Raw genomic sequence first — 27,869 nt, 5'->3', positions numbered from 1 at the left:
TAAATGTATCACTAACGTTTAATAATTTATCCATCTGTAATTAGAATTATGGTGTGGATCCCTGCACATATATAAAAATATGACTGAGATGAATTACAGTTTCTGTTAAGTCTTTATCAGTGGAAAAGGTGATAAGTCATTATAAGGCAACTTAATAGGGCATCCTAGGCATCTGCAGCGAAGCCATGTACCTCTGTGCAAACACCCACACAATACCTTTACAGACTTGGGCCTATAACGAAGGCTGAGGCCATTAATAAAAAATAATGGATTCTATAACCAAGGATACCCAAACATAGGGTTTGCTAAATTATATCTTCTGTTGGCAATCAAGCAAATGATGACCTGTTGCATGTCCACCAAGAAAGTTGAACATCCTCTTTACGCGTATGCTTTTCTTCTACATTAAGCTTGCATGGACACAAAGGCTTCTGCAATATTGATCACAGATTGTTAACTTGTCAGCCACAAGCTGAAGGCTCTAAGCATCACGGATTAATTTGCTATCCTCTAATCAGCAGATAGCAGACATCCCTCCGCCAGTAGGTAGTTCAATATCACCTCAAATGACCTTCAACCACAAGTCTACTGTTCCTTGCAATGCTAATTTTGAATTATCCAAACAATAGTTCATTGACTTGAAAACCACAACAGTAACTTTTTTGAGAAGAGGGATGAAAAAAGAAGAAAAACAAAATTGATATTTAACAGCAACCCTTCTTTCCTGCTAGCTGGTGATTGCTGTGTTCAAGGTTGACAGTATCCTCTGGTCCTTTCTTTTTTAAGAACGGTACAACCATGCTGAAAACTCCTTCAAATAGAGCGTCAACATTGTGCCCAGTCTTTGCGCTAGTCTCAAAGCACATTTTTTCCGCAGGCGGCACATTATTTTCATCTAACATTTTAGTTTTTATTATTCTCTTATACAAGGCAAAAGCATCTTCCAAATGAACCTGTTTGCGAATCTTGGTGGAATTGCCAGAGGGAGTTATTTCTTCATCTGCATCACCTTCACCATCGGTAAGGTCAATTTTGTTCCCCACTACGGCATAAATGCAGTCATCACTGACTGTGTCCGTCAGACTCAGGAATCTTTCTTCAAGCTCCATTAGGCTCTGCATGCATGCAACATCATAAGTGAAGATGACTGCAGAAGCTGCCCTGCAGTACATGGACCCTAGGCCATGAAACCGCTCCCGACCTATAAAGAAAAAGAAGAAAGAAATAATAGGACATTAAAAATGGCAAGATGGCAGCAAGAATAACACTCACATTTACCATTCCCCATAACGATCTCTAGAAGAGCAGTACCTCGTGCAGAGCTCTTATTCTATGTAAAAGGTTCAATTTATATTTCAAGAAAACATCAACTTGTTGTATGTTCCCAAACGTTTTCAAGTGGATCTGCAATGTTAACACCTATTTGAGGTATGGTTTCAAAAAGGGTAAAATGTAAAAACTGCAAGAACCAGGGGGCACCTTCAGTAGTTGTAGAACAGCAATACCTATGATGCATTGGTTATCCTGGGGGGAGGGGGGGACGGGACAAAAAAAAAAAAACACCTAACTAATCAAGATTTAATCAAACTCGTTTTAAGTGACATTTTAAAATGTTAGAACAGGTTTTCACAATACATCAAAAATGAAAGGATAATCTCTTAAAATCAACAAATCTCTGGGTAACAAGGATTTCAGTTTAGAACAGCTATCCCTTAAAGCAGTAATATTGCTTTGCAGGTTTAGTTTTTTTAAATTAATGTTTTTTTTTGTTCTTTTATTTCCCTTGTATTTATTTTTTTAAATTTACTTTATTCTTTGTTTTTTTTTTTTGTTATAAATAAGAAAAAGTAGGGAATACTTTTTCTTATGGGAAGTATGATCTTTGGCAACGTGTTAAGCAAAGTTCCATTTCAGTGGCTTAGCTAATTTTTCCACAAGTCATCCATCAAAGGAAACCCACAAGGGGGCAAACTGCAGACTGAAAGAAAAGTTAATAAATAAAATGAATGCATAAGAAAAGGAAAACTGAAAAACTGAACGCAAATTAGAAAGAAAAAAAAAAAGCCAACCACATTTTAATGCCACTTTATAAAAGTATTGCCTATACTTTTAATACTAAATTTTTAATTTTTACCCCCATCTGTTCTGATTTTTTCATCATTTTTATTTTTATTCCACCATAACAGACGTTTCTTGGAATAGATGCTATTTGTTCAGTAACAGAAAAAGTAGCCTACAATTCATAAATCATTTCTAGCACTTTTTTTTTTTTTTTTACACAGCCACTCTAAATTTGGCAGCCTTTTGAAATGGAAATTCCTGCAAATACTTCACTATAACGAAAACAGTCACTTCTAGAAAACTTTAGTAAATACTCAAGATAATACTAGCTATGTCATTTTTCAGAACAGTTTGAGAAGTGTCTTTGTTTGAAATGCTCGGTCATTACATCCTACCAATACATACTTTAGTTGTCCAAATCAGTCAACTTGTAAATAGCCTATACAGAACTAAAGGAACAGAGGTAAAGTTCACAGGCTCATCCAGGAATTATAGGGTCCAAAGCATCCTAGATAGGAAGAGTGATCATATAAAATAGTAGTGTTTCATTGTTTCTCCCACTGTTCCATTTTCTACATGTGTCAACCTTCCATCACCCAAGTATGCCCATAACATATGTGCTTTCACTCATGATTAATCTTAGATGGCGGTGTGACGCACAACTCACAGCTCACAAACAGGTGTCAGATGAAAATTGTAGCAACACACTGCTACATCCAAATTACACTGCATACCACACAAATTTTGTCCCGTCAAAATGGAGCATTGTCGAAACAGCTGCCATCTCAGTGACACACCCCCCAATTCAGAATGGTTGTGTCAGCAAAGCTTGGGTTCATGAATGGTACGAATGTGTTGGACAGCCAACCAAGTAAAAACATATTGAAAGCTTGCATCAGAAGATCTAATGTGCTGGGGGTGCTCCAACATCGATGTCTCACCAGCACACCGGAGGAATAACACAGGAACACAGCATACTTTGGGGGTATGCAGTCACTCAATTTTATTGGGAGTCACATTACCATCTCATATCACACGCACTGGACAGAACTCACTTCATTGATATACTTCATAGATACACTATGGTGTGTATGTCTGTGTGTTTGAAAGAAGGTGATGAGAGTTGCTTTCAACAGCATCAGTAATACTAGACGACATTGTGCATTAGGAAGGGGTAGAGAATCTAAGAAGAACAAAAATAAAGGAAAACACTCTAAACCCAACATTTGTTGGAGTAACAGCCCTGGTCCTACATAGCAGCTGTGAGATTCTTGTGACATTAGTTTAATCCATCACACTTTGGTGACAAGACAATCAGCTTTTTTCTCTCACCTACGCCTCTCTCACCATATCTGGGTTTTTTTTTTGGTTTTTTTTAAACGCCATCAATTAATGGCCGCAGCTGTAAAGATCTGCTAGTGTGTGAAAGTACTTTTCTGAGTTTATGCACAGGGTCAGTCACAACACAATTCATGTTTTTATATGTATGGTGTGATGTCACCCACTGAGTACTACTGTATAGTGTTTGTGCTGTAAAGTAACATCATTTGTCCTTTGAAATAACAGGCTAAGATTTCAACTGAATGTGCCTCACTTTCCTGACAATCACTTGTGGGTAGGTGTGCAAGCCCTCAGATGATGCTGCAAAAATATCTCAAGATTAACTTGTCAGTGCAATTTAAACCTAGTTAACACTTCAATAGTCTGCTCTACACAAGGTGAGCATATTTCCTTTTAATGCACAATGTATATAACCAAAAGTACTTTAGATCCTGCACTAGTCGTCTGGTTTTGTCTCTTATTCTGTCTAAGACCAACACTGAGGAGATCCAGAGGAGTGGTGCTGGGCTACCACCAAAGCGCACGTGATCAGAGGCGATCTTTCTAGGCTCTTTGAAATGTGAGTGTAACACCTCACAAATCCCCTTTTTGCACTGGTCATAACAGAGTAATATTACAGTATTGCACTAATTACAAATAGATAGATAGAGCTAGATAGAGAGTTTTTCTTGCATGTTTTATGGAATTATACATCCTTGATGTTTTGCGGGGGCAAGCTCACTAAATTAGGACATTTTCAAGCACCACACTTGCACTTTATTTTATGATTTTCATCTAAAATAAGCTTACAAACATCTGTTTTGGTCTTGTCACACAAGTGTAGTAGAAGCAAATTTGCACACGTTTTGTTGCACAATTGGTTATTAGTAACACCTCAATTGTGTTCATAAATATGTGAAATAAATGAAATATATAGAATATTCTACAGCAAGACTCAAAATTATGTTCTAAGCTAGTAGACAGGCCAAAAATGATTTGCTACTGCAAACCCGGAGTGTCCATGGCAGATTTTTTTTTTCCACTCGCAAATGGCTAGAGGAATTGTTGAGCCCCGATTTACAAACTGTAGTCAGGGTGGAAAGCTTGAAGAATGTCCATCTATTTTTCCACGTTAAGGTGCATAGAGTAAGCATGTATTATTATTATTATTAACAAAAATGCTAACTTATTCCATGGCTCATTACAATAGTTGGACTAACAAATCATAATGTATTGGAGGAAGTAAAATAAAAGGTCATTTATATGGGCGCTATCATACCAGCAAAGGCTATAAGGGAGGCAAAATAAGTCCTTAAACTCTTGACCCTCTTTCTACTACACAGGTACTCAACCTGTGTATCCTTACCGATATTTCCCCAGCACGGAGATGGAGAAGAGTAGGAGTCAGTATATTATTCACTCAGGCTCACTCAACCTCATTTGTCAAACAACATTTGAGTTCCTCCCTCATCATCCCTACAAAATGCAATCTTCAACTGCAGTACAGTCATTTATATTGATCCATCGATATATTGACAAACACTGCTCTACATTGTAAACCCCTCTATACACAGTGATTTTATAGATAGATAAACATACACAATCAATTGTTACACTTGCTCTTTATTTACTGTATGCAGACAATCAGTATGTCATTATTTCCTTGGTCATCATCATTCTTTGTTATTTTGTTTGCAAAAGTCATGTGCGTACACAGAGTTTCCTATGCATGGCTAGTGCATGTGAAACAGCTGGGCAGATTAGCTGCTGAGTAAGAGGGAGTGGGGAAGCCGAAGTTGTTAAGCGAGGTGCAGTCCAGCTTACAATCATTTTGCTAATGCAGGCTACAGCACCTCTGGTAATGGTAGACACACAACACACACAAAAATAACAAGACATGGAAGGCATACCAACATATAACTTACAAAAACAGATCAAACTACACAGCGTTATAGGGTTTTGTCCATTGACATAACTATTGAACTAAAGTTCCATAAGCAACACACTAACTGTATTGTCTAATTTTGGCCTAATATTTTGGTAGACAATACAGTATGTGGATTAATCAGCCCTGCATTCACTACATATTATGAGTGATATCACGACTCATTTATAAAGTTGGTTGTGGACCATGGAGGAATAAATGCTTTCCATTTAATAGAAGTAATACATCTCAAACATAATGTCAAAACACTTCCCCCACAATACATATATAATCAGATGCAATAAACAACTAGGCTTCTAAACTCAAATGCTGGTGGGCTGCTAAATATGAGGTAGTAGGCAGCATAATATGACATGTTTAAACAATGGAACCCTGTTAGACTGGTATTCTGCAGATAAAATACTCATTGTGGTCTAATATGCCATTCTTATCAATTTATCTTTTTTGCATTTGATTGGAGAAGTTGAAAAGGAGATTAAATAAAATGGGATGCAGAGCGGGAAGTTGCAAGGATGGAATCTTGGAAAAAAGGTAAGTACAGGCTAATTTAGTATAATTTAAAATAATTAAATGAGAAGGGACCAGGGGGTCAAAACTAAGACGAACTATTAACATAAAAAAACAAAAATGAAAACTATTATACGAGTAGCTGTATGCAAGCCTTACTTCAACATGTAAATTGCAAAGAAAGAGCCGGAGTGGTGTAAAACATAAATCCACTGGACTATGGATCAATGTAAACGTGTTCTCTGCTGAGATTAATCCTATGTAACTATCTAGCAGTCTGCCAAGAAAATCTGTGTGTGGCAAATGCCAATGAGAACACTATCTATGGACTATCTATGGAATGCACAGTGTCTATGGCAAAGTTTGATGGAAGAGAGATCATTTTCTGAGGCAGTTTTGCATGGTTTGGGGAAGGCCCCTAAATTTCAGGGAAGAGTAATCTTAATACTACAGGATAACAAAGACATTTTAAACAATTGGGTGGTTCTAATATTGTGGCAACTGCTTTGGAAATTCCCTTTCCTGTTCAAGCATGACAATGCCCCAGTGCAAAAAAAAAAATTAAAAAAAATAAAGGTTCATGAAGACATGGTTTACAAATGTGGTGTGAAGCAACTCAAATGGTCTGCACAGAGCCTGAACTCAACCCCACTGAACATGTCTGGCATGAATTGGAACTGTGACTTTTAGGCAGACCTTCATATATACTACCTGACATCACAAATGCCTCTTTTGGCTGAATGAAAGAAATTCCACAGACACAATCTTAAGTATTGTGGAAAGCCCAGAAGAGTGGTTACTGCCTCAAAACGAGGGACAGGACTCCATATTAATACCCATGGCGTCAAACAGGCTCATATAGGTGAGATGGTCATGTGGCCAAATAGTTTTGGCCACACACATATACATACATTAGCATAGAATAAGATAATCATTACCAACCAGAGCTCTTCTGGCTTGCAGAGCTATTTGGGTAAAAGAAAGAGCTGACATATATTCAAATACTGAATTCAAATTTGGTTCTGGAACTATTAAAGGTTCTAGCCATTTTTACAAGTAAGATATTAACAGATGATGTGCACTAAATACACTATTGCCTTTTCATAAGTGCACTTTTGTTCTATATTTGGAGTTTGATCCTGGTTTAAAGGGATTCTATAGTGTTAGAAATACAAATCTGTATTCCTAATACTATAGTTCCCTCTGCAACCAGAGCCGTTTATAACTCATGTAATGATTTATATTTCTGGTATCAATCCTTAAAAGTCAGTAACAAAAGCAGTGTTCGATGTCCGTATGTTTAGGTTTGGCTGCATCTATGTAGAGCTCAGCACTAAAGACATGCGTTTCCAGCACTTTTGCTTTCTGGGACTTCCGGCAGAATTAGAGAAAAATTTTAAAAATGTTGTTTGCATCATATAGTTCAGTCTAATCGGATGAAAACTGCTAAATCAGCTTATCCCCTCCCCTTTAGTAATAGACTGTTTAAAAATAGAAAAAGAAAGTAAAATCCCGCATTCCAGAGTATTTTCAGAGCTTGAAATACAGATATTTTATATTTTAATATGGTCAGGGATATTTACCAAAGTGATAATTCAAAGTTTATTTGAATTTATGGTTGGAAATAGCTGAACTGGAAAAAACATTTTCTCCAATCAGCATTACTTTCTGTTCGGCTAGTGGCCTTTGTGCTTTGTATTCAAATTCACTTTGAATTCTCGCTTTGGTGAATAATTCTGTAAATGTGACCATGCACCCAAGACAAATTGGACTGTGCAGTAAGAAGGTGCAATCATTGAAATATGCCCATATTGATCCTTGGTGTTGGCAATCATCATCCTGGTGTCGACTAAAGTATTATGGACGCTGTGGGGGACTTGTTGGCACTGAGCATAATCACTTCGGTCTGTGAGCCAAAATGTGTCCTCGTAAAGATGGTGTTGGGTGAGGTCTTGGCAGAGGGGACAATACATGTCATGAAGAAGGGAGTAGGCAGGGAAGATGATACCTGCCTGGAAGAAGGATTAGATAGTAAGAGAGTAAGCAAGGTCTTACAGTCAAGAAATGCTGCAAATTTCCCGCGGATACGTGGAGATACAGGAGTAGAGAAGAACTATATAGTGGTGCAAAACCAGACCCCGTGTTGGGGTTCAGTCACACCTGTTCCTGGTACACAAGCCTTCATCGAAAAAAACATTAAACATCTGTTATGCTTGTACAAAAAGGTGTACAAGCAGATGTCCTGATATATCCCCTAGCTTTCTTATATGGCTGTATGAATTACACTACTCAGCAAGTAAGTAAAATCTGCTTGACTATTGGAAGTTAACTTAAAAAGTGCAGTGATCTATGGGATATAGAATATAAAAAAAAAAAAAAAACACACCACGCAAATGTGGGACAGATCTGAGTGATTTTTCTTATCTATGTCCCTTGTATATCCAGACTTGCACTAGTGGAGCTCAATCAAGCTCAATTAGTAAAAAAAAATTTGATTCATGAATGAAACAGGTTTGTCAGCAATTTATTTTTGAAAGCAACAACTGCAGAGTTCAGTACTACACATCTATCATGAGTTGTGTGGTCATTTAATTTCTTGCATTTGAAAAAAATTATCATAATTTTAAATAATAAGGGTTCAGCAACAACCTACTTGGTCAATTTAAAGGAATACTATGGTATTAGGAATACAAAACTGTAATTCTAACACTATAGTGTGTCCTTCTGCTTGGCCCCTTGCAATTCCCACTCCCCGTGGAAATTAAAGGGTTAAAAAAAAAAAAACAACAACTTTATATCACTCACCTTATTTCAGCACCGGCTTTGTCTCCTACGATACAAGGGGGGGGGGCCTAAGTGCATGCGCAGCAAGCACATTCAGGTTTTCCCATAGTAAAGTATTGAATCAATACTTTCCTATGGGGTTTTTAAAGACACTGGATGTTGGAAGTCCAGCATTGTTTCACCGAGTCAAACTCCGTAAACAGCCGTCTGTCTGGTAGAGGGGGAGCCATAGTGCCAGGAAAACAACATTTTCCACCTGGCACTATAGTTTCCCTTTAAGGACCAAACTGGCCACAATGTTAAAGCTTTACAGAATTTTTTTTTTTTTTATCCTTCTGCTCTCACTCAAACATTTGCGGAATAAGCAAATCCTGTGGTTTTGATTAGATCCTGAGGCTTCAGAGCACTATGTTGGAAGGGTGAGTGTATAGGAACACAAATGTCCTTAATATTTTATTCACAACGTTCAATTATACCTTTTAAAGATTTGATTCCAGGCCGCCCTATGAGAATATAAAAAAAATTACCAAAATTCACCTTTAATGTAATGTCTTCCTAGTCTCACCATGGCAGCCACTCTGCCCACTGTCAGATCAATAATGATGATGAACAGATGCTATTCCTAGTGAAGCAGTATCACAATGCTTTGGTATGATTAGAATTCTGATCATGCTAGGCGCATTGACATTGAACCTGAAGCATTTTTTTTTTTTTTTAAATTCTTTATTTTGATCGTGCAGAGATAAAACATGCAATTTGCACTGCCACAATAGCTGGTGCAGATCGATTGGCATTCACATATGGTTACATGGCATCAGAAGCATTGCACTTTTTTTTTTTTTTAAAGCGAAATAACAAACAGGTTTACATCGTAAACTTCCTAACCACCTAGAAGAAAGAATTGCTTTGCCCACCGATTGATAGCGTGGTGTAGGAAAAGGTAGGGGTAAAAGGTCATGTTAAAACATTGCATTATAGAATTGAGTCGAGGACAAATGGCTCTGTGCCTGGCTTCCTCAGTTTAGTGCCTAGTGCGTTGAAACAAGAAAAATAAAAATAGACAAGTTTGATAGACAACCAAGAGTTGGTGCATAGGTAATACGGTACAATTGCTCACAGCGCACCAACAACAATTGTCAGCGTTCTGAGTGACATATTAGAACAGTGTTGCCAAATTTCGTTAGATTGTCTGCATGACTGACTAAATAACACATCCATGTAGATAACAGGGTAACACTACTATTTATGATATGGGGTATCGATTATAAATCACAGGCTGGTTCGATATTGGTAGAGTTTACTTAAGGTTTGTCTCAGATCAGTCCGTGTACCAGGCAGCAGGAGAGGCGCCGAGGGAGTCAGAGTTCTTCATCCAATACCCCTTACGGGCCATCGAGGACAGTTCATTTTATGGTCGGGTGAGGCCAGTGCCATCGGGTCTACCGATGGTGCTGCTGAGTGCTGGTCCCATACGTCCCAGGAGTGTAGTCTGTGAGGCTGGTCAGCACCTTGAGGGTTACCTCTGAGCTGGGTTGGTGTTGTTTGCTCTGCTGGGTGGGAGGTTGGTCGGGTGGATCGCCGGGTCCGGCTTTGGGGCTGGAGGTCGCGGGCGTCGCTGAGTGTGGGCCCCGTTTCTGTTTCGCGCCTTGCTGAGCGGTGTTCCTTCCTTCTGGAGGCTGCTCGTGGGTTACAAGGTGGGTTAACCGGCAGATGGCGCCGGGTGGCCGGGCGAATCCACGCCTTCACCTCCCTCAACGCTAGGTTGTAGTTTTGCCTCTGGGTTTTGAACTTTGCCCGGACGTAGGTGCTGAGCCGGGTCACGAACTCCATTGCGTGCTTAGGTGGCTGAATGGGTAGTCGCTTAGCAGTAGTTTGCTCTCGTGCCGCCATCTTTGCCGAGCTCGATTTGGCTTGCATTGTTTCTCGCTTAGGGCCCTCGCCATGCGGTATCGTGAGGGGTAGCAAGTTGCCGGGCCTGGAGCATCCAGAACCCAGGCTTGAGTGTGCAACGGGGGGTCGATGGGCAGTGTGTGTCAGCGTGGTAGGGACCGGGATTACCCCCGCCGGTCCATAGGGGGGGGAACGGGGACTCAGATTCTGCCATGCTGTGTTTGGGAGCGGTGGGAGAGCGGCCGTCTCCCCCGCCGCCGCCGCCATGCTTGTAGGCCGCAACATTAATGGGCACTGATCCTCTGCCAAAATCCACGTTTGTGTTATCAATCTGCAGATCTCGGATTCCCCAGTCGGGTGGGTTCCTGCTTGAGCCAGCTCACGGTCTCCGTTAGTCGAAAATCGGTAATAAGTCGGATCAGCTACGGGAGCAGCATCAACATGCGTCTGCTCCCTTCTGCGGCCAGGCCCCGCCCCCCGAACCTGAAGCATTTTAATTATTGGAAGTGCCACTGGAGGTATATGGGCTGACAAATGTTAAAGTGACACTCTATTACACAAATTAAACTAAATAAAAAAAATCACTCTTTAGTAGAAATGTCCCCAATGAAAACATGCATTCATTTAATTATGCATTTTCCGTTGTTTAAAATAATAAAAAGCCTGCAATACGTGCAACTGTTTAGCATGGCTTCCACCCCGTTGATTCATCAAGCTGGTACCGCACCTCCTAAAGAAATGAAACACGTCTGATGGCCCCAACACAAAAAGATCAGATCTCAGTCCTAACCGCACATTCTGCCCAAATATCCTTGCATTATGCAGCTGCCTGGGAAACAGACTTGGGCCCACCACTGAATCTTGCCACTGGTTAGATATCTGGGAGGCAATATCCCCCACCATATGCATCACACATTAAGAACAGGCATATAAAATGTTAATTAAAATGGTATGTCACACCCCTTAGATTGTTTAAAATGCATGTATTATCCAACTGCGAAGAGGTCGGTTCTTTTATACATTGCTGGTGGAAAGGTCATAAAATCCAACCATTACGGCAGGACATTACTACCTTACTTTCACCTTTTTGGGAAAACCATATCCCCTGGGCCCTCCTGCTACACTCTTAGATGGTTTTACTAGAGCTGAAAACAAACAAGCAGACAGAATTGCACTCTTAATACATCAAGTTATAAGACAACTGTGGACAATAGGTAATATTCCATCCCTGTCTAGAGAAGAAGTGGCGCCTCTGGATGTGCGCCCGGGGAAGAAGGGGGAGGAGTAAGGTGAAAGCATTGGTTAGAGCAGCGGTTCCCAAAGTGTGGGTCGCGACCCACTGGTGGATCGCAGGGCGATTCCCAGTGGGTCGCGCTGACCCACACATCCATGGCCGCCGGCTAGTCAGGCAGACTGACACCAGGAGGGAGCCCGGCGTCTTGCCCTGTATGCCGCCGGGCTGCCTCCAATCAGTCTGCCCAGCAGCTCCGGTCTGCAGCTCCGCCGGGTGCAGAGCTGCAGACCGTGTGATAGAAGTCTCGCGAGCTCCCAGAGCGTTACCATGGCAACACTCTGGGAGCTCGCGAGGCTTTTATTACACGGCCTGCAGCTCAGCACCCGGCGGAGCTCAGACCGGAGAGGTAACCCACCGGACCACCAGGGAGACACTGGACCACCAGGGATGTCTAATGAAGGTAGGGCACAGAGCCCAAACAATGCCCCCCACCCTAATGTAACCCCTTCTCTGCCCCCCCACCCTAATGTAACCCCTTCTCTGCCCCCCCCACTCCAATGTAACCCCTTCTCTGCCTGCCCCCCCACCCCAATGTAACCCCTTCTCTGCCCCCCCACCCTAATGTAACCCCTTCTCTGCCCCCCCCACCCTAATGTAACCCCTTCTCTGCCCCCCCACTCCAATGTAACCCCTTCTCTGCCCCCCACTCCAATGTAACCCCTTCTCTGCCTGCCCCCCCACTCCAATGTAACCCCTTCTCTGCCTGCCCCCCCACTCCAATGTAACCCCTTCTCTGCCCCCCCACTCCAATGTAACCCCTTCTCTGCCCCCCCACTCCAATGTAACCCCTTCTCTGCCCCCCCACTCCAATGTAACCCCTTCTCTGCCTACCCTCCCCCCCACTGTAACCCCTTCTCTGCCTGCCCTCCTCCCCCCACTGTAACCCCTTCTTCTGCCTTCCCTCCCCCCTAACCCCTTCTCTGCCTGCCCCCCTCCCCCCACTGTAACCCCTTCTCTGCCTGCCCCCCCAATGTAACCCCTTTTCTGTCTGCCCCCCTCCCCCTGTAACCCCTTCTCTGCCTGCCCTCCACCCCCCACTGTAACCCCTTCTCTGCCTGCCCCTCTCCCCCCTGTAACCCCTTCTCTGCCTACCCTCCCCCCAACTGCAACCCCTTCTCTGCCTGCCCTCCCCCCACTGTAACCCCTTCTCTGCCTGCCCTACCCCCCATGTAACCCCTTCTCTGCCTGCCCCCTCCCCCTGTAACGCCTTCTCTGCCTCCTCTCCCCCCCTTGTAACCCCTTCTCTGCCTGCCCCTCTCCCCCCTGTAACCCCTTCTCTGCCTGCCCTCCCCCCACTGTAACCCCTTCTCTGCCTGCCCTACCCCCCATGTAACCCCTTCTCTGCCTGCCCCCTCCCCCTGTAACGCCTTCTCTGCCTCCTCTCCCCCCCTTGTAACCCCTTCTCTGCCTGCCCCTCTCCCCCCTGTAACCCCTTCTCTGCCTGCCTTCCCCCCCACTGCAACCCCTTCTCTGCCTGCCCTCCTCCCCCCACTGTAACCCTTTCTCTGCCTGCCCTCCTCCCCCACTGTAACCCCTTCTCTGCCTGCCCTCCTCCCCCTCACTGTAACCCCTTCTCTGCCTGCCCTCCCCCCACTGTAACCCCTTCTCTGCCTGCCCCCCCAATGTAACCCCTTTTCTGTCTGCCCACCTCCCCCTGTAACCCCTTCTCTGCCTACCCTCCCCCCAACTGCAACCCCTTCTCTGCCTGCCCTCCCCCCACTGTAACCCCTTCTCTGCCTGCCCTCCCCCCATGTAACCCCTTCTCTGCCTGCCCCCTCCCCCTGTAACGCCTTCTCTGCCTCCTCTCCCCCCCTTGTAACCCCTTCTCTGCCTGCCCCTCTCCCCCCTGTAACCCCTTCTCTGCCTGCCCTCCTCCCCCCCACTGTAACCCCTTCTCTGCCTGCCCTCCCCCCACTGTAACCCCTTCTCTGCCTGCCCCCCCAATGTAACCCCTTTTCTGTCTGCCCACCTCCCCCTGTAACCCCTTCTCTGCCTGCCCTCCACCCCCCACTGTAACCCCTTCTCTGCCTGCCCCTCTCCCCCCTGTAACCCCTTCTCAGCCTACCCTCCCCCCAACTGCAACCCCTTCTCTGCCTGCCCCCCTCCCCCCACTGTAACGCCTTCTCTGCCTGCCCTCCCCCCCCTGTAACGCCTTCTCTCCCTGCCCCTCTCCCCACACTGTAACCTTTTCTCCCCCTGCCCCCCCACTGTCGCCTTTTCTCCCCCTGCCCCCCCACACTGTAACCCTTTCTCCCCCTGCCTGCCTACTATAACCCTTTCTCCCCCTGCCTGCCCACTGTAACCCTTTCTCCCCCTGCCCACCCACTGTAACCCTTTCTCACACTGCCCCCCACACTGTTACCAGTACACACACTCCCTCCCACACTGTCACCCTCACCTCCTGTCTCTGCGTGTCCTTTTGTGTCAGTGTGTGTGTGTATTTGTGTGTCTGTGTGTATCTGTGTACATGAGTGTCTGTGTATCTGTGTGTGGGAAACTAAGTGTCATTGTGTGTATCGCTGTGTATTTGTGTGTCTGTGTGTGTGTGTATACACTGCACACATACTCCATACAAAAAAACATGCTTACATTGAAACACACATTGTGTATATGTATATTTTATAAACACAATATACACACACTGCATCCACTACACACACGCACACACTGCAATCAAACGCAAACATTACATACAAACACACCCCTGCATTAAAACACTAAAATGATCTACAAACACCCCTTCATTCAAACACCAACACTACACACAAAAAGCACACCTGCATTTAAAGTCCTACACTACATATACAAACACCCCTGCATTCAGATGCAAACATTACAAACAAGTACACCACTACATTCCAATAGCAACAGTACATACAAATACACTCATACATGCACACATATACTTAATACAAAAACATGCTTACATTCAAACACTGCTCACAAATATAACCCTGCAATGATGTGCAAATGGTAGATCTCCATCTGGCATATTATTGTTGAAGTTCTCCGACAGATGGAGATCTACCTTTTGGCCACACTTTCACTAGATGGGGGCCCAGAAAACATACTTGCACCACGGTCCTCTCTACATAAGTTCCACCACTAGGATAATCAATGTGAGGTGCCTGGATGAAAGAGCAGGACAACAACATTTCTGATTCTGAGTCTGTGAGTAAGCAGTTGTATGTCTCTAAAACTGATTGCCATGATGTGTAAAGTTTCTGCATCTAAAACTGCCATGATATATCAAAATTATGCCTCTAAAACTGCCATGTTATGCCAATTTTATGCATCTAAAGCTGATTGCCATGGTGTGCCAATTTTATGCATCTGACTGTTTGCCATGGTGTGCCAATTGAATGCTTCTGAAGCCGATTGGCATGATGTGCCAAGTTTATGCATCTAAAAGTGATTGCAATGATATACCAAGTTTATGCATCTAAAGCTGATTGCCATGGTGTGCCAATTTTATGCATCTGACTGTTTTCAAAGGTGTGCCAATTGAATGCTTCTGAAACTGATTGCCATGATGTGCCACGTTTATGCATCTAAAAAGGGATTGCCATGATATGCCAAGTTTATGCATCTAAAGCTGATTGCCATGGTGTGCCAATTTTATGCATCTAAAACTGATTGCAATGGTGTGCCAATTGAATGCTTCTGAAGCTGATTTCCATGATGTGCCAAGTTTATGCATCTAAAAGTGATGCCATGATATGCCAATTTTATGCATCTAAAGCTGATTGCCATGGTGTGCCAATTGAATGCTTCTGAAGCTGATTGCCATGATGTGCCAAGTTTATGTATCTAAAAGTGATTGCCATGATATGCCAAGTTTATGCATCTAAAGCTGATTGCCATGGTGTGCCAAGTTTATGTATTTAAAGCTGTCATGATGTTCCAATTGTATGCCTCTAAAATTGATTGCCATGATGTACCAATTTTATGCATCTAAAACTGATTGCAATGGTATGCCAATTGTTTGCATCTAAAGCGAATTGCCATGGTGTGCCAATTGTATGCATCTAAAGCGGATTGCTATAGTTTGCCAATTATATGCTTCTAAAGCGGTTTGCCATGGTGTGCCAATTGTATGCCTCTGAAGCTGATTGCAATGGTATGCCAATTGTATGCATCTAAAGCGAATTGCCATGGTGTGCCAATTGTATGCATCTAAAGCGGATTTCCACGGTGTGCCAATTGTATGCATCTAAAGCGGATTGCTATAGTTTGCCAATTGTATGCATCTAAAGCGATTTGCCATGGTGTGCCAATTGTATGCATCTAAAGCGGATTTCCACGGTGTGCCAATTGTATGCATCTAAAGCGGATTGCTATAGTTTGCCAATGGTATGCATCTAAAGCGAATTGCCATGGTGTGCCAATTGTATGCATCTAAAGCGGATTTCCCCGGTGTGCCAATTGTATGCATCTAAAGCGGATTGCTATAGTTTGCCAGTTGTATGCCTCTAAAGCGGTTTGCCATGGTGTGCCAATTGTATGCCTCTGAAGCGGATTGCCATGGTGTTCACTTTTTAAAATACGCATTAAAAGCAAGTGGGTCCCGAAAAATTACCATTTTGAAAAGTGGGTCTCGGCCCATAAAAGTTTGGGAAGCCCTGGGTTAGAGCATTCACAATATTCCTAGAGGACCTCACTCTGTGATATATCAGAGATGGTTTGCAGAATATTAACCATTGTCCACAGTTGTCTTTGCTTCTTGTACATTGTTATTCCTTGTACTTCCCCATTTGACCCTACACCCGTTCCAAGGTAACACAGATAATGTGCACAATTCTAAAGGGTGGTTAGACCCAATTCAAGAACTGCAATCAGCTCATTAGCACCGGCACCAGCACTGGCTGACACAGCATCCCACCCCAATAACTCTTCTATCTGACTACAGAAGTTGGAAAAAGACTTCCCTTCCCCTCATACCTAGTTTCCTATCAAACTTGTTTTATTAAGCAGATGTCAATGAGAGGAAAAGGTTTTGTACTGTTATGACATTATACCACCAGATGTATGGTAACTAGATTGAACATTATTGTGACACCTGCAATGTTCTGAGCAACAACATACATTTGTAGCCATGTAACTCATGCACTTTGCCTGTTGTTCATGTCCAAACATATCACAGTTTGTTAAACTACTGAATAAAGAATGAAATTTGCCTTTGCAAACACTGCCCTTATTCCCCATCTCAGATTGTTTGTGGCTGTTCTGTATGACAGACTTGCCAATGCACCTTAATGAGAAGTCTTTGCAAGGCAGGTAGACTGCCTCTTGAGTTTAGTTCAACTGAGATAATCAAACCAGGAAGTAACAGGACTTGTTGTCTGATTGACAGCCCAGAGCCAAACAAGGTTAAAGGGACACTATAGTCACCCATACCGCTTCAGCTCAATGAAGTGGTCTGGGTGCCAGGTCTCTCAGGTTTTAACCCTACAGATGCAAACATAGCAGTTTCAGAGAAACTGCTATGTTTACATTTGTGGTTAAACCAGCCTCTAGTGGCTGTCTTCCGGACAGCCACTAGTGGCGCATCTGCGAAACTGGAGGCATATTATGAATGCGCGCACGGCACTTGCCGTGCATGCGGCTCCACTGACGTCAGACGGGGGAACTGACGTCGGCGGGGGAGGAGAGGTCACCAGCGCAGAGGGAGCCCGGCGCTGGAATAAGGTAAGCTGCTGAAGGGGTTTTAACCCCTTCAGCGCCACGGGAGGGGGACCCTGAGGGTGGGGGCACCCTCAGGGCACTATAGTGTCAGGAAAACCGCTTTGTTTTCCTGACACTATAGAGATCCTTTAACCTCCTTCAAGTTTTACTACATCGGTTTTCAGTTATAATGACTGATGCTTTAAATAAACATTGAGTGGGCTCCGGCATGCAATTCAAGATGGTTTTGTGATTTTAGACTTGACTGTGAATTCCCATGAATAATCAAGTGCACAGCTAAAAATTGCAAGTCCTATGAAATCAAGTCACATGTGAGGAAAGGGTGAACTCGATGGACGCAAGTCTCTTTTCAGCTATGTAACTATGATATTAGCAAGGCCTTGAAAATTCACAATAGCTAGTGACTGAACTTGGTAAATTATGTAAAGTATGTATGAACTGCTAGAGGTAAATCTTATTCCATAACTGTAATTTTTAATAGCACTAAAACTCTTTTCTAAATACAAAAGTCTTAAACTAGTTAGACAAGACTGTTCCCTATAGCATTAAGACTTTGACCAGTATTTCAAGTATTTTTGATTGGTTCTTAAAATATTGTTCAAATTATGAGGTTAGTCCTATGCTTACAAATCAAACTTGTAAGTGGAAGTATAGGTAGGTAGTATAAGTGTAAAAGCTTAAAGAAGAAAACACACACACACGTACATCGATTAAAAGGGACACTGTAGGCACTATAACCATTTCATCTCATGTAATTGGATATAGCGTTTGGAGTCCCCTAGTGCTGTCACTCCATTCAGTGATTTCCTAAAAGATAAGGTCCCTTGGCTTCCCAAACGCCCTCACTGGAGATGTGGCTAAGGCAGAGATTACACAATTCCTCCCAGCCATACGGTAATGGGCACAGTGATAGGCTTTAAGCATTCGGCTGACATTCTCAGCCGATTACAACCACCTATTTCTGCTCAGGCTAAAGCTTGCTCTTCTGGAAACTTGTATAGCATTAAAACATTAATAAAAGCACCTAACAGAAAACGGACAGCATACATAAAGCACCCCCGACACATCCACTGCCAACCCCACAGCACTCCATCCCCCCGCTACCCTCCCAGCTGGGGCAGCGTGCTTTGACGAACCTCAACACCCAACCCATACCGCTACCCACCTAAACTCCACTATATAACCATCTGGACCCTACCCTCAACACCCGGGCACGGAACAGAGCCACGCACTTGACTCCCAGAGAAAGGACCACAACAAACCCGGAGCGGACAGTAAAAGGCCACACGCAAGTGGAGAGTCCCACAGGGACATGCATCACTATCAAATAGCATCCAACCACTAGCACACGACCAACATAATCATACCGAATAATCAAAAACCAAACCCCCATAACCGACGCACCCCTACAGACTGGAGACACGGAACAACATTACTGAGAGGCCCTGTCCCGACAGCAAACATTACTCCCTCGAACCCCAAAACCTCTCTGGGAACACAGCCACCACACCGTTGATAAGACAAGCTTATGCGCGCTGGCAACAGTACGAGGCAAACAAATGTAACCATTCAAGGGTAAACCGTGCTCTAATCCAATTCTTTCACATTTTAGTACAACCTTATTCTTGTAAAAAATGCAAAATACAAAAATAAAGATTTAAAAAAATATATATATATAGGGTACCCCAATTCCATCCCTTTCCTATTCTGTACCCCTCCCCAATCCTTAGATCTAGAACAGCAACAAATGTTATATACAGAGTAATATCGTATAAGCAAATGACAGATACTGTAACCAAATAAGAATCTTCATAAACCTGTTCCATATGCAAGATTGTCATGAACCGCAAAAATAAGCTCTACGAACTCTGTAACAATAATCTTACTCCCTTGTTTTATTCTGTACCCTAAACCCAACAAAAATGAAAAAAAAAAAAAAAAAATTAAGAATAAAAAAAAAAAAAACATTAATAAAGGCACAATACGGAGCCTCAGAGCCCAGCTGGGACCCAGGTAAGAAAGCAAACTGCTCCTTAACAGTTTACCCCATTACTAGAGGGTACTCCTGGCATCATAACCATTACTGGACTGGCATGGTAAGCATGTTTATAGGAAACCTTTAAACTTTAGTAAAAAAATCAAACAAAAAAAATAGAAATCCACTTTTTTATCAATTTTCAGGAAACTAAAAAGAGACATTACATGCAACATGTCTGAAATTATACTAGTATAATATTCTGGTACAGCACGTCTGCGGAGAACATGCTTGTCTCCTTCCCTGATCTCTAGGACCTTCTTGTACCATGTCAAACTGTCTACATCTTAAAATGCAGTCTCTCCTAAACAGCACAACTCATTTCTTTCCTCCTTCATGTGTTACCTCTCCTCTCTAGGTATTATTTCAGGCTGTTACAAGCATTCCACTAAATTACAAGCACATTGTAGGATTGTAATTGGCTCTGCGTTTCACACCTCACATCCAGCTAATAGCTTAAAGGACCACTATAATGCCAGGAAAACACACTCGTTTTCCTGGCACTATAGTGCCCTGAGGGTGACCCCACCGTCAGGGTTCCCCTCCCGCCGGACTCTGGAGAGAGGAAGGGGTTAAAATCTTACCTTTCTCCAGCGTCGGGCGCGGAGCTTTCCTCCGCCTTCCTAGCGACTTCATTGGCTGAATGCGCATGCGTGGCAGGAGCTGCGCGCGCATTCAGCCAGTTCATAGGAAAGCATTTACAATGCTTTCCTATGGACGCTTGCGTCTTCTCACTGTGTATGCAAGCGCCTCTAGCGACTGTCAATGAGACAGCCACTAGAGGCTCTAGAGGCTGGATTAACCCTCAGTGTAAACATTGCAGTTTCTCTGAAACTGCTATGTTTGTAAAAAAAAAAAAAAAGGGTTAACCCTAGCTGGACCAAGCACACAGACCACTTCATTAAGCTGAAGTGGTCTGGGTGCCTATAGTGGTCCGTTAACCCCTTAAGGACACATGACGTGTGTGACATGTCATGATTCCCTTTTATTCCAGAAGTTTGGTCCTTAGGGGGTTAATGCCACTGCTTCCATCTTAGGAACATAGCTTGTCTCTCTCTAATTTTTAAAGCAATTTTTCTACAATTGCATCATTCTTAAACGTGCCCAAATTACCCCTTGCAGGCTATTATGATTGCAGCGACCTGGATAATGCTCCTTACTGGTCTTGATAGCACCAGTTTTGACTTTTACCTGTGCTCTGTTCACATGCTGGCACCCAAATTTGACTCACGGACCATTTCTAGGACTGCCCTACTTTTACATGCTATGGCACTCTGTTAAGGTTCCACCTAGAAAGATGGGGCACTTGGGTGAGACAGGTTGTGCAGTGACAATTTTAGAACAGCCAGACTCAAGTATTTGCAATACCAAATCTGTTCATGGGGTCATGTCTGGTGGTCTAGAGTCAGGCTAGATCCTTATAAGAAATCAATATGATGTACTGAATGTCATCACATTAAGCCATGATGCAACTGCACACTATCAGTACACTCATTTTGCAATGCAGTTCCATCTAGTCTGACCAGGAAGACTACAAATAAAAAAAGTAGAAATGAAACCACTGCAAGAGCACAGATATAATAGAAATGTGCCGAGTAAGCTCAGTGTTGGTCAACAAAAATTGAATGAACTTCTATATTATTTCCCTGAAAGACCAATGACATCATGGTTGTCTGTGCCTTAAAGTCCCATGGTAGAATAATTCCGTTACAGGGTATTTTACCAGCATTGAGTGTTTCCCTGCTGGTAACCCCAGGTATCATTTGATTCCTGTGGCCCCCTTCCCTCTATCAGCTGACGCCAGAATATGTGGGCCCAGACTGACCAATGCTTTGTTTGCAGCACTCAAAGTGAGTGCTGCAAGCATGCATTTAAATGGAGATTAACATGATTCTATGGTGTAATGAACACAAGTTCTCTCTTGCTTCAATGATTTCCGATGGATGACCTTATGCAGAGTGTGAGGACGTCCAGTGTCAGTTAGGAAACCAAAAGTCGGTTAGCCATCAGGAAGTGCCTCTAGTGGCTGTCTGATTAACAGCCACTAGAGGCAGTCTTGGTCCTGCAATGTAATTAATGCAGCTTCTCAGAAACTGCAATGTTGTACCTTGCAGGACTAAGTGAAACTGAGACCAGGTTCCAGGTATCAATATATACCAGGGGTCCCATCTTTCAGCTAGGGCTATTTTTACTGGCCCCAGACTTTTTGATGAGTAGCATGCAGTGCTAGAATTCAGCATAGCATGCAGCTCCCTAAATAGGCATTTAAACACCCATAAATAGATCTCAGTGTGAGCAGGGTTAAATCCCTAAAGACACACTTCTACCCAGTCTCTTTTAAGGGTTACTCCAACCACCATGACCACTTCTGCTTTTTGAGATTGTCATAGTGGTAGGAGCCTAGATGTGCAGTGTTATTTGCATGAGTGTGCCAGGGTGAAGTTGCAGTCACAAACTATTCCAGGCTGCCTAATGTCAATTCTGTGCATAAAATAAGTCTGTTAGTGCGTACTGCAGGCTGGTGACAGCTTTTCCCTTGCAGGCTCTTGTCTCCCCTCTGTCCCACACAGAGGAAAGTCCTTCCTATCCTCTCCATAATAGGTTTTAATTCCCCTCCCATGATTCCTTTCCCTCCCTCACTGTCCCCATCCCTTCACTGACTCAGAGTGTGTATATGTGCCCTGAGCTGGTAAAATTGTCTATGAGAAGCCTCTGATTGGTCCTTATAGCAATTCCAATGACGTCTGACGGGGTTGCGCCAAGCATCGGGGAGCTTTGCGTGGTTTTGAATTAAGGTGATTTAAATCTATTTTTAAAATGCTCTTTCAGCATTTTTAACATGGGGAACAACAGAGTAATGCAAAAAGGGCATATTCTACGTTAAACGAAAAAGGGTTGGAGAAACGCTTTAATACAAATGTTTTTCTATAAGCAACAGGGAACATCCACACAGAGCAGATATTTGAAAATATTTTAACAAATGGCGACAAATGCCATCCATTAATGTGCAATGGGCCCCTTAAATAGAAACCAACAGCTGGAAATTCTCAAGCACAGCAAATGCAGTGTCAATAGAATACATTGGGGGTTGTATATAAAAAAAAGTGTCATGCTCTTAAAAGTGGTCTAAAGTACTAGAAATAGGGGCAATCATTGGCAATTCCACCCATTTTACATTAGAACAGAACAATATGTATACATAATCCCTATTGTTACAGAAAGGAGATGTCAAGCAAAAATATTTTTTAGAATTGTCACTGATCACTGACACGTATTATAAATAGAAACCACACTAGAATTATCACGGTGTGACCTTTCTAAATTAGGATTGTCTAACTCTCATCATGCTTAGCCAGCTTTCTAAGAATCCAAAAACTACTGCTTGCTACAACTCAAAATCAATAGCATGTCCTGCTGATGGCACTTTAGCCAGTGGCTTTCCATCCCCCGTATTTGTTATCAGCAGCAAAGGTAGAATGTGTGTACGTGCAAAGGATCATCTGTGAAGTGCAAACATAGTGTTATTTTTTTTTTACACATGAAACAGAACACACAAGCGGTGACTAAAAATCACATGCAATCCCTGTAGGCAATGAGGACAAACTATCCCTCTTCACATGTGTTCTACATTCTGAAATGGATTGTCCTGTGGAATGTTTCAGCTAAATCTGCAAAGATTAGCCAGGCTGACAACCGCGTAGGAGCTAAATTAACCCATTAGAGGCCAGTAAGAGGTCATTCATATTGTATCTCTGATCTTTAAAGGGTTAAAGAGGATAATGTGATACAGTGTTAGAGTGCAGCTTAGTAAGAGCAGTGTGACTGTACAGCACCCTATAGCCAGGTTCCCACCACTTCCAATACCTGCAGTGTCCCAGATGGAGATATTGTAGGGACCCCATTGCTTGAGGTAGAAAGCCCCTCCGACTGTGCTCACGGTTTCCTGAAACTTTCTCTCCATGTACCGGTGTAACAGGGAAGTTTTCCCCACATTCATATCCCCCAGGAGTACCACCTTCAGGTCAGGCTTCTTCATCCTGTTGCTGTGTAGGTAAGAGCGCAGACCCCGAAATCCTATTACACAGTCAGACACAAGGTAAACTGAGCCAGACAATCTGCCCTTTGTCCCTAAAAAGTAACACTAGGACCTCCATCTACCCCCAGGAGGGTGCAGTCCGCCTCTGATGGAAAAGTCCAGGACACTCATTCCTTGCAGTCACTTTACAGCCCCTCGTTCTGTACACCCGCTGGTTTATGGTGAGGTCACTCAGAGTCTTGAGATACTTTTCTAGCTCTGCTCCACTAACTTGGCAAAACAGGGAAGAGGAGGCTCCAGGAAGTTTTACTAAAATACACCCATCTGGATTTGTCTCCTCCCCACTATCTGGTGAAACCAGCTTGAACCTAAGTGACAACAGCTCCAGTTTCTAATGTTGCCATTTCTGCTATGTGTGTGTTCAAATGCAATTTTCATCTTTCTCTTTCATCCTGCCAATACATTCGTGACCTATAAATTCTAATTTATTATAAAAAAAATGAAAGCAAAAACTATTTTTTTTTCACAGTTTTGTCAATAATAATTTGTGTATACTTTACTTAAAGGACCACCAGTACCGGTGCTAGGATTTTTAGTTACACAGGCGAAGATGCATTTTGGCGCCCCCAACCCTCATTAAAAAAAAAAAAATGCATCTTCACCTGTGTGTCTTTCCTCCCAAGCCACAGGCACACAGGCATCATTTTTCAGTCACACAGTCAAAGTCATACAGGTACACTGTCATACAAAGACAGCAATAATCATACAGAGACATACAGACACATACAGTCAGAGACATACAAGCAGAGACATACATGCATACAGAGACATGCAGGCATATAAAGACATACATGCATACAGAGGCATACCGTCATACAGACACATACATACAGACAGGCATAAAGAAACATACATACAGAGACATACAGGCATGCAGACACATACATACATACATACAGGCATACAAAGACATACACACATACAGATACATGCATGCATACAGAGACATAACGTCATACAGACACATACATATAGACAGGCATACAGACACATACATACATACAGAGGCATACCAGCATACAGACACATACATACATACAGAGGCATACCAGCATACAGACACATACATACATACAGAGGCATACCGCCATACAGACACATACATATAGACAGGCATACAGACACATACATACATACAGAGGCATACCAGCATACAGACACATACATACATACAGAGGCATACCGCCATACAGACACATACATACATACAGAAACATGCATACAAAGACATACAGGCATACAGAGACACACAGACATACACATACGTAAATACAGAGACATAAAGGCATACAGTTACATACATGCATACAGAGACATATACACAGACATTCAGAGACAAACATACATCCAGTTACATACATGCATACAGAGACATACAGAAACATACGTACAAGACATACAGGCATACGGACACATACATACATACAGAGGCATACCGTCATACAGATACATACATACAGACAGGCATACAGAAAAATACATACTCACACACACAAACTCACAAACACATATACTCACATGTGCACACACACACTGACACACTGACATACACACTCACACACACCGACAGACACACGTCATATTTCGGCTCCCGCGGCATCAGCAAAAGGCGCGCGAGGGAGCCGGTCAGAGAGATCAGAGCTCCCTCGCCGCTTCCTAATTCAGTTCAGCCGCACGCCGCGCCGCTCCGGGGATTGAGGAGGTGACCAGGCAGGAGGGAACACTTCCCGGCAATTTTGCGCCCCCAGAGCCGGTGCGCCCTAAGGCACTATAGGGTCTTTAGGTCGTCGTCGTCCCCCCCACCCTCAGGGTCCCACTCTCGCCGGTCTGAAGGGGTTAAACTCTTACCTTTCTCCAGCACTGGTGGAACTCTCCTCCCTCTTCCGACATCAGCGCCGAATGCGCATTTCTCAATGCTTTCCTATGGACATCCAACGTCTTCTCACTGTGATTTTCACAGTGAGAAGTGCGGAAGTGCCTCTAGCGGCTGTCAGACGCTGGATTAACCCTAGTGTAAACAAAGCAGTTTCTCTGAAACTGTTATGTTTACAGCTGCAGGGTTAACCCTAGATGGACCTGGCACCCAGACCACTTCATTGAGCTGAAGGGTGCCTATAGTGGTCCTTTAACCCCTTAAGGACACATGACGTGTGTGACATGTCATGATTCCCTTTTATTCCAGAAGTTTGGTCCTTAAGGGGTTAAGAAAAGTAATTTGAAACAAACTCATTAGTTGTCCTGTTTTATAAAGTGCATCACATGTGTAGGATTTCAGTTTATTTTTGGTAGTTACAAGTCACAAAATATTATGGGTAAAATTTAATTTCAAGGTATATTAATGGACACCTTGAACCTGATGGCCAACATTTTTTGTGCTGAAAAACCCCAACTCGACTTATACTCGAGTCAATGTCTGTATTATGGCAATTTACATTGCCATAATACAGACAAGGGGCTGTGTAGGAGGGGGGCTGGCAGGGAGCGGTTACTTACCTCTCCTGCAGCTCCTGTCAGCTCCCTTCTCCGCCACGCCGATCCGGTCAGCTACCTCTCCATGTCCCAGTGTAAGTCTCGCGAGAGCCGCGGTGTCATAGCGCGGCCGCGAGACTTACACAGAGGAAGCTGACGGGACCGGCGCGGAGGAGAAGGGAGCTGACAGGAGCTGCAGGAGAGGTAAGTAAGAGCTTCCTGCCAGCCCCCCTCCACTGAACTGCCAATGCCACTGGACCACCAGGGAGTGAGAGCCCCCCTCCCTGCCATGTATCAAGCAGGGAGGGGGGACGGAAACAAATATATATATATATATAAATAATAATAAAATAATAATTAATAAAATAAATAATAATATAACAAAAAAATGATTAAAATAATAATTAAACAATAACAATAATCAAAATGCCCACCCCCCACCAAGGCTCTGCAACACATACACAAACACACACTGCATCACACACACTCACACTGCATTCATACACACACTGCATTCATACACACACACTGCACTCATACACACACTGCACTCATACACACACACTGCATTCATACACACACTGCATTTATGAACACACTGCATTCATACACACACACTGCATTCACATACACACACTGCATTCATACACACACACTGCACTCATACACACACACTGCACTCATACACACACTGCATTCATACACACACACTGCACTCATACACACACACTGCACTCATACACACACTGCACTCATACACACACACTGCACTCATACACACACACTGCACTCATACACACACTGCACTCATACACACACACTGCATTCATTATATACACACACTGTAAATAAATATTCAATTAATATAATTTTTTTAGGATCTAATTTTATTTAGAAATTTACCAGTAGCTGCTGCATTTCCCACCCTAGTCTTATACTCGAGTCAATAAGTTTTCCCAGTTTTTTGGGGTAAAATTAGGGGCCTCGGCTTATATTCGGGTCGGCTTATACTCGAGTATATACGGTAACTGCATCAGCCCCCCAACGTACAGTCCGAGGAAGGGAATAAAAATGTATGTTACATTTACTGTGCTGCATCTTCCCAGCTCCAGGTGCTGTGGCCCACCAGGATCTTTCGTCGTATCCCTGTAGGCCAGTCAGGCCTTGGCTGTGATAGGTTGACTGCATTCTGAAATCATGTTACCAAACTGTCCCGATTTAGGCAAGACTATTTTGATATTGGTCTCCATGCTCACTGTACAGACTTTGTTCCCTGGTGCATTTAGAGACCTCAGCCACTGGGACCATGCAGCAAGCACTTCAGCAGTGCATTCGGCATGGGTTTCCAGATTAACATATCTTTTCAGGACACGAATGCCATAATTTTAGGGCAGCCGCTGTACATCAAGGACACTTTTAGCAATATGTGGGATTTATAGGCGGCAGGCATATACATATATAGAATGTAAGCTCGTTTGAGCAGGGTCCTCTCCAACCTATCGTTCCTGTAAGTTTTTTGTAATTGTCCTATTTATAGTTAAATCCCCGCTCTCATAACATTGTAAAGCGCTACAGAATCTGTTGGGATGTGCACGTCGAAAATACACACAACTGCTCTACCAACCTTCTGTATTCCTACATTGCATGAGCAGGATTGAGACTGCCGCACTAACTGTGTCTGTGTACATAGTCCGATAGAACTATTCTCTGGGCTTAGTTGCTACAATAATTCCTAACACAGTCTGTGCATGCCATTACAAACAGCAGACAATGGTGCTGAAAT

General features: G+C 43.2%; 1 protein-coding gene across 1 annotated transcript; it reads right to left on the bottom strand.

Annotated features, from left to right (window-relative positions):
• RAB20 (RAB20, member RAS oncogene family) lies at positions 1-23,766 on the bottom strand. Its single transcript, XM_063444668.1, has 2 exons — positions 23,386-23,766; positions 1-1,201 (listed from the first exon to the last, which is right to left on the bottom strand). Exons 1-2 carry the CDS (start codon positions 23,555-23,557, stop codon positions 705-707), a joined length of 669 nt encoding a protein of 222 aa, XP_063300738.1. The 5' UTR covers positions 23,558-23,766; the 3' UTR covers positions 1-704.
• Between the last annotated feature and the right edge of the window lie 4,103 nt (positions 23,767-27,869).

This window comes from Pelobates fuscus, chromosome 1, assembly GCF_036172605.1.
Source record: "Pelobates fuscus isolate aPelFus1 chromosome 1, aPelFus1.pri, whole genome shotgun sequence".
Classification (NCBI taxonomy): Eukaryota; Metazoa; Chordata; class Amphibia; order Anura; family Pelobatidae; genus Pelobates; species Pelobates fuscus.
This window is presented reverse-complemented; position numbering and strand designations above follow the sequence as displayed.

Bases quoted from the DNA above. Each gene is read 5' to 3' on its own strand.
- RAB20 (XM_063444668.1), bottom strand. From the start codon at position 23,557: ATGAAGAAGCCTGACCTGAAGGTGGTACTCCTGGGGGATATGAATGTG. The intron at 1,202-23,385 runs GTATTGGAAGTG...TTTTCTTTATAG, and splicing joins CTCCATCTGGGACACTGCAG to GTCGGGAGCGGTTTCATGGC.